Source organism: Centropristis striata, chromosome 15 (assembly GCF_030273125.1).
Source record: "Centropristis striata isolate RG_2023a ecotype Rhode Island chromosome 15, C.striata_1.0, whole genome shotgun sequence".
In the NCBI taxonomy this organism is placed as follows: Eukaryota; Metazoa; Chordata; class Actinopteri; order Perciformes; family Serranidae; genus Centropristis; species Centropristis striata.
This window is the reverse complement of record NC_081531.1, coordinates 29,505,409-29,512,859: the sequence shown is the minus strand read 5'-3', so window position 1 is coordinate 29,512,859 and position 7,451 is coordinate 29,505,409. Positions and strand designations below refer to the sequence as shown.

The 7,451-nt window shown below is 35.6% G+C and overlaps 1 protein-coding gene across 1 annotated transcript; it reads left to right on the top strand.

The window, feature by feature from the left end:
* The first annotated feature begins 1,404 nt into the window (after nucleotides 1–1,404).
* On the top strand, nucleotides 1,405–7,048 carry npm1a (nucleophosmin 1a). The gene is made up of 11 exons (XM_059352231.1): nucleotides 1,405–1,566; nucleotides 3,024–3,103; nucleotides 3,222–3,341; nucleotides 3,456–3,549; nucleotides 3,715–3,830; nucleotides 3,958–4,016; nucleotides 4,303–4,366; nucleotides 4,457–4,531; nucleotides 4,725–4,835; nucleotides 4,981–5,055; nucleotides 5,742–7,048. Exons 1-11 carry the CDS (start codon nucleotides 1,518–1,520, stop codon nucleotides 5,790–5,792), a joined length of 894 nt encoding a protein of 297 aa, XP_059208214.1. The 5' UTR covers nucleotides 1,405–1,517; the 3' UTR covers nucleotides 5,793–7,048.
* Nucleotides 7,049–7,451: the final 403 nt, after the last annotated feature.

Sequence of the window (7,451 nt, the reverse complement as noted above, 5' to 3'; positions counted from 1 at the left end):
TGACATGGGATGTGTTAGAGAAATGCATTAAGGAAACCTTTAAAATTAAATTATCTGACTCCAACAGTAAATCCTCTTACCAATTCTCTGCCTAGATCATTTGATGGTGAATGATGAGCAGGAGAAGTCCAAGTTCTTAGTTTTTACATTTTATTACAATACGTCAAGGAAGTACAGAGTCTCTGGGTTCAATCTACACATCCCTGACATGACATAGGCTGGTCAGTTCATGGAGGTTGGACCCCCCTTCTGTCCCTCGAACCCTTTTTTATAACCTTACAATGTTTTACTAATCATGTGGGTAGAACTCTCCAGAAGGTGCGTCCCTCTCGAACATCTCAAAACATTCGTCAGTTTTAATCAATATAGGGACACGTCATGTCACCAAGCAGAGAAGACCGTAATCTCCTCTTCCCAGGACACCATGTCTGTGTCCTGACCTGGTACCAAAACAAACACAACACAACCTCCTGCCTTGTTATGACTTGCAGAGATATTAGTGGAGACACAGATGTTGCAATGTGAACATAAAATACAAAGCATACGATATATATTTTTGTGATGATAGAATCTTACTAAGTTTAAGCAGTTGGGATAAATGTATTTAGAGTAATCACAGTTTCTAAACCAATATTAACACATGATCAAAATCATTGTATCAAAAGCATCTTAAATGATTAATCCATGTCAGCAGAGAGAGAGGGCACAAACAATTTGTGAATTATGCATAGATAGTGACCTTCGTCACACAGATAGTGATCCCCATGCACAGAGACAGAATAACAGATTATTTCTAACAGCTGTGTCATGAACATTAATGACACTTTGAAGTAACATTAATGCTCATGATACTTGTCATGTCATGTTTCTGACAGGCTTGTGTGACTCTTATGTAGACACCTTCAAAATAAAGTGTTACCATATCTTGCTTAAGTCACAAAGGCATGTTAAAAAAATTGCCTAAGTAATTTATTTATCTTAAGTTACATCATGAACACACAGTGTCATTACTATGCCAATAGCCATCCTTTGTTACATCCTTTTTGAGTGAAATTTTCATTAATGTCAAATGTTACACCTTTGGTGAAGTTCTTTGTGTTTCCTGCAAAACTTGAAAAAATTGAGTTAGGCGATTATTTTAACAGGGTGACTATTATCATTTTCAAGACTTTCAAGGCATCCTTTGTTATGTGACAAAACATCTTATCTCAAATGTGTGTCGTTTTGGAGAAAAATGGTTCGTTTGTACAGTTATTAAACGGCTAGATTACAGGATTTTTCTCAGTTCTGAAGTTACTGCCTTTTTGCTTTGTAGGGCAGTATGGCTCTCCTGTGTGCTCTACATGAATTGGTCCAACGGGTGGCGCTGTTTCTTTTCTACGTGTCGTTTTGGCTTTGACCAAGCAGTGAAGAAGAGAGCAGACTACCACGTTAGTTAGTTAGTGGTTACCAGCAGCAGTTGGTCCTTCTCTCAGCGTAGACAAGCAGCGAGTTGTCAGCGGCTTGATCCAGCAAAGATGAACGGGTTAAACGAGGAACCAATGGCACCACAAACCTTTCTTTACGGTGAGACAACTTCTGCAAGTATACATAATGTCAAAGTGTTTAACATTACGTGTCCTCATGTTTCCCAGCGCATACAAGAAACCACTAAATATAGCCGTTTAGCTGCGTGTGGTCATCAATAATGGAAGGTGAAGTCATCCTTAAACATATAAAATAGAATATATTGCATTGTTACTTGCTATTGTGTCGTAATAGAGGATTAAAGGACTGTTGATGGAGAGCGCGCTCTGTTTCAGCTATACACGTGTTTGACTATTAACATGGCGGCGCCCGTGTTTCATGAACAATGTTGATATTTCAGCTTTTTCTCTCCGCTAGACGTTGGAATTGTTTAACAGCTTCACTTGCATCACATTTTGATGAACTGAACACTTTAAGCCACACTTTGACATGACAGTTTAAAGCTCTAAGGGAAAAGCCACCGCAACGTGGTTTCAAACACATGCGGACCCTGCTGCAGTTTTCCTTTCACTTGTTTAAAGCTTTCAGATTTAACATTGTTATGTTTTTTTCTGACCTTTGGCGTTAATAATGTCGTTGTGATATTTGGCTAACATTTTAGGTTCTACTGAGTGTTTCTTTGAAAACCTCTCGGCCGCCGTCCGATCACCCGGGATGACCTGTTCCTCCTCGTGGGATCAAAACTATTTTAAGACATTACGATTTATAGAGCAAACATGAACTACAGACGGATAATACTGTCTTGTTCTGCTAAGTTTAACTCGGCTTGAGGAAAAAATAGTCTGACTTGATTTAGTCACAAAGGAAATTTGTAATAATATACTACAATCCCAATATTTAGCATATTAAGGATAGCGTATCACATTCAAAAATGTCTCCCTGGCAGATATTTGGTAATTTCGCTATTTTAATATTACTTATTGAAAAACTATTAACTACTGAAAAAGTACAGTAAAATTGCGTTTCTGTTCTATAGTGCTAAGATTTAAAATATATATATATATATATATATATATATATATATATATATATATATATATATATATAATGGTAATTTAAACCTCAGATTTTCTTGAAAGTATTTTAGATCAATTTGTCGTGATTGACAATTAAGGAACATTACAATCATGAGGTCAGACAAAAAGTGATTTTAATCTTAAGTCTCTCAGAATTGTAAAAGACAAAAAAATGAACTATTTCTTCAATATTATGACAGCTTGAATGTATAACCTTAATTTTTAATAACTGATTTTTTTTAAAAATCATTATCAGTGAATGCACAGACTTTATATACTTTGTATTCTCTGCGTGACCAATGTATGCCAATGTACCCCCCCCTGTGGGTGTTTGAGGTAGAGTGCCCTGCAATGAGGTCATTCCCCACACTTGAACAAATGACTAATGTTGTATCTGAATCTCATTTTTTTTCTTCCCTCAAACTGCCTTTGTCGGGGCAATTTTTGTAAATTGTTTTTGTTGAAATCTTTTTTTATCAGGCTGCGTGCTGGAAGGTGATAAGGAGGTGGTGTTCAATCCTGAGGATGATGAATTTGAGCATCAGCTAGACCTAAGGATGGTAGGCACCCTAAGATCTAAGCTCAGAGGGCTTATAGTTCATGTAACTTATTAAAACTTTTCAGATTTTATCAATTCGTTATGTATTTAACCATCAACGGTTGCCTTGCTGTCTCTAGGCCTGCGTGGATCTCAGCACAAAAGACCAACTACACATGGTGGAGGTGGAAGGACAAGACGCAGAGGGGCAAAAAATCAAGGCAGTGATGGCCTCACTTAAGCCGTCCACCCTGCCAAGTGTAAGTAATCTTGCACACAAATGCATGAATAAAGTGTCTTAGTCTGTCAAGTTTTGGTGGCCTTTTAGTTAGCCAATATTGGCACTGAAAATATTAAAATGAATTATTTTGCAGGTGTGTCTTGGTGGGTTCACAATCACACCCCCAGCAGTTTTCCGTCTGAAGGCTGGTGCTGGTCCAATCCATATCAGTGGGCAACACCTTGTCAGTGAGTATTTGTCATAAGAGCATACAGATATTAAAACTGGTCAGAAAAACGTGTGTCTATTTTCAATGTCTTTTGTGGGGGTTACTCATTAGTAAGTTTGTTTGGCACAACATATCCGCTTGGTGGTAGTGTTTAAAGTCTAACATTTCTAAATTTATTTCAAAGTGATGGAGGCTGATCAGTCTTTTGATGAAGATGATGATGATGAAGACGAAGAAATGGAGGAAGATGTCAGAACATCAAAGAAAAGACCTGCTACCTCCCCCGCACTCAAGTCTCAGGTTTGTTTTAACATCCTGCACTGTTTATTGTGTAGTGTTTATTTAAACACTGTTTTTAAAGGTGCTATTAATTATAATGATGTTGTACTCAAAATTCATGACCATACCCCGATTTTTATCTCCACAGAAAAAAATGAAAATGGACGTGGAAGAGGATGATGATGATGATGACGACGATGAGGATGAGTGAGTATCGTGCCTTTTTTTTTATTTATTTATTTATTTTTATTTATTTATTTTTTAATCAAAGTTAAAGCACATGCAATGGTGATAAAACACAAAGTATTCATGTAGTCTTAGTTTATGGTAGACAAACACTTTTTATGCAATCAGTGCAGTGTTGGAACAGTGAGTATGATCTTGTGATATTGTGGCTTTTCAACAATGTATGCATGTATGGTGCATGTATTTTTGTCAAGTTATATTGCAATTTGGGTGGTTCAGTCTATTAACTTTTTTGTTTTCTTTTTAGGGATGATGATGAGGAGGATGATGATGAGGAGGAGGAGAGCGAAGAGGAAGAGACACCTGTTAAGGTAAGCATCAATTTTATACAGATTTGGTAGTTGTAGCTGAATTAAATTTGAATTAAACTTTCTCACAAACGGCTGTTTATTTTTTAACAGGCCAAGGCAACCAAACCCAAAACCCCTGCTCAGAATGGCAAGAGTCCAAAACCCAGTACTCCAGCCAAAAAGCAGGTAACAATTCAGTCTTCCATACAATTTTCCCGTTTTAATCAATGAGAAGCATGTGGGCAGTCTGCCTTTTCATTATTCCATGTAGTAAGTACATTAATCTTTTCCCAAATGCCTGTAAAGCTTTCTCTTCAGTTTAATTTCTCCAAATGGTAAGACAAACAAAAACATCATCTAAATGTAATTTTCATTTTAGGACAAGACCCCTAAAGGTAAGGGTGAAAAGTCACCTAAAACCCCAACAACTCCCAAAGCACCTTTAACTCTTCCTGAGCTTAAAGCCAAGATGATGGAGGCAGTGAAGAAGGTTGGTGTCGTTGGATGTCCTATTATTTTTTTATATCAAGTCATTGATTTATCACTATTAATTTCCTTTTTACCTGAAAGTGTAGTATGTGGCATAATGAGACATTTAAATGTGCTAATTTATTGTATTTTCTTCCATCCTACAGGGAGTGACATTACCTAAAGCCCAGCCCAAGTTTGAGAACTTTTTGAAGAATGGTCAGAATGTCTCAGATACCAAGGTACAGTAAAGGTTTACAGTTCTTGCCAACATTTATCATACATAAACAGTCTTTAATTATACTGGGAAATAGATCAGGAAACAGGAAACTTTGATTTCATTTGAATGAAGATGAATAAATTGGAGAAAAACATGTTAACGTGAACACATGTTCTGTTAATGCTTCTTATTCCTGAGTTAATATTTAAATGTGTTGTTTTCAATCTACTCAATTGAATTTAAGTTAGGCCATGGGGAACTTATACAGGATTTTTTTTTACACATTCACACTACAAAAAGCTGTAATATATCTTAAGTTACTTTTATTACAAATGACTTACTTGCAGCTGGTGGCACATCACCAGTTCAATGACAGCAGGCATTTGGAAGCTTTTTGTTTTTTTCTTTTAAAAAAAAAAAAAAAAAAAAAAAATCCTGGTTAAAATGGCCCATTTTTTGCTGCTTTAATGTTTTCAATATCTGATCTTGCCACTAGATGGCGCTAAAGTGAAATATTTTAAAATCTCACACATGGGAAGTTATGTGAAAGTAAATGCAGTGAATTCTTTGCAAGCAGATCAGAAAAGCGAATGTACAAGTTTTAAAATTACAATTTTAAATGCTTTAGTTTTTGTTCATCTAATTAAGTATTTAAAATGTCTGTAACTTGCTTTGGCCACCATAGTAACCGTTTTTCTTTTTCTTTAGGTTATTGCTGAGCTGTGGAAGTGGAGACAGACATTGAAGGACACAAAATAACGGTCTCAGTTTTAATGGCTCGTTTTATACCCATAGCACCCCTCAAATTCTCCAAGCCAAACTCAGTGCCTCAATAATTCTAAGTCTAGTCCAGCTCCACCTGCCCTCTTGTACAAAGACTGGAGAGATGGTGATGTGGATGCTGACAGTGCACTGTGGTGTTGCATTGTCGTCCTCCATCATTTCATCAGGTAGTTAAATTATTTGGTTTGTTGAATAAACCCTGGAAGAACCCACTTACAAATTTGCATCTTTGTAAATGTGTAAATAAAATTCTCGTGAGATTGTTGACACCTGAGTATGGAGGATAGCTACATGTTTTGTTTTTTAAATGTATACAGTAAATGTTAATTTGGCCTCATGCAGGAATAATTAAAATGCATCAGATCATAACTCTCAATTAAAACAATGTACAAGAAAACTATCAAACAATAAAAAATCAGCTAATGTTGCCACGGTGACATTTGTTTGTGTCAGTCTAGCAGAATTTTTGACTGACATGTCTCATTATTGATATTGTTTGAGCAATATTGATTTTTCTAGTTTTGTCCACTATGAACATAAACAAACTGCACTTTTTTCCAGATGTTTTGAATATTTATGCTATTGTGAGATTCCTATGATCAAAATCCTATAACAACAAACTGTCCACTGAATATGGCTGAATTAAAAAATCTTGTTATATTCCATGTATTCTACCGTCCGGAAGAAATCAACCATTTACTATTAACCTTTGAAGACACTGTCATAAATTAAGTATGCTGCACAATTCTTTGTATTGCCATGACTACAAGCCAACAGGCCAAAAGTTAATTACTGCTAGTTGCTAGTTAATGAATGTATGAAGGAATCTGCAAGGACTTTTTTTTGGTTAAATTAAGTTGCTTCAAGCTTCTCAAACAAAGATTTGCAGATTTTCTCACAAGTTACCATCTGTTCTCAAGGTTATTTAAGCCACAAATTCTGATCTCATGTGGCCTGTTAAAGTAGTAATTAAAAATGTAAATGCTGATGCATGAGGCCTGTTAAAGCAGAAATCATTCCATGTTCTAAAACAAGTGCAAGTTTGTATGACTTAAAATATGCTATGGGTTTGGATTTTACTGTTTAAAAGTCATTAAATGCAATACTGTGTAAGTGTTGCTTTTCTATTTTTCTGCAATAAAATCACTGGCAATTTTACTTATTTTGAAGACAAATGCAGCTATTTGATTTTTATGTGCAACAATGTATTTGCTATTAAAATGTCAAGCACATACTTTTCTTGTGTTTCTTGTGGCATCCAGTGTAGAATCCAAGATGGCTTTTGATTTTTACATTTAATGTACACAAACATCTCTTTCCTAAATTTCCCCTCAATGATTTGATATTATTCATAGGCACGTAGTCAACTACTGAGCAATGAGGCCTCGTCTCAAAATATGTAGTCTTCAACTTGTATAATTTAAAATAAACTGCATCATTAATCAGTCTTACTCAAACGCCAGAGTATAATTGCTGCACAAGCCAGCATTGTTTTCATGGGTCGTGTTTTTTTTTTTTTTTTAAAGACTTCAAGAATAGATGTTCCTTAATTGTTTTATTGGTGCATAGAGCTACTCTAAGTATTTTTTACATTTTTATTAACTGTTTTGACTTCCCTTTCCTCAATATAGTTCA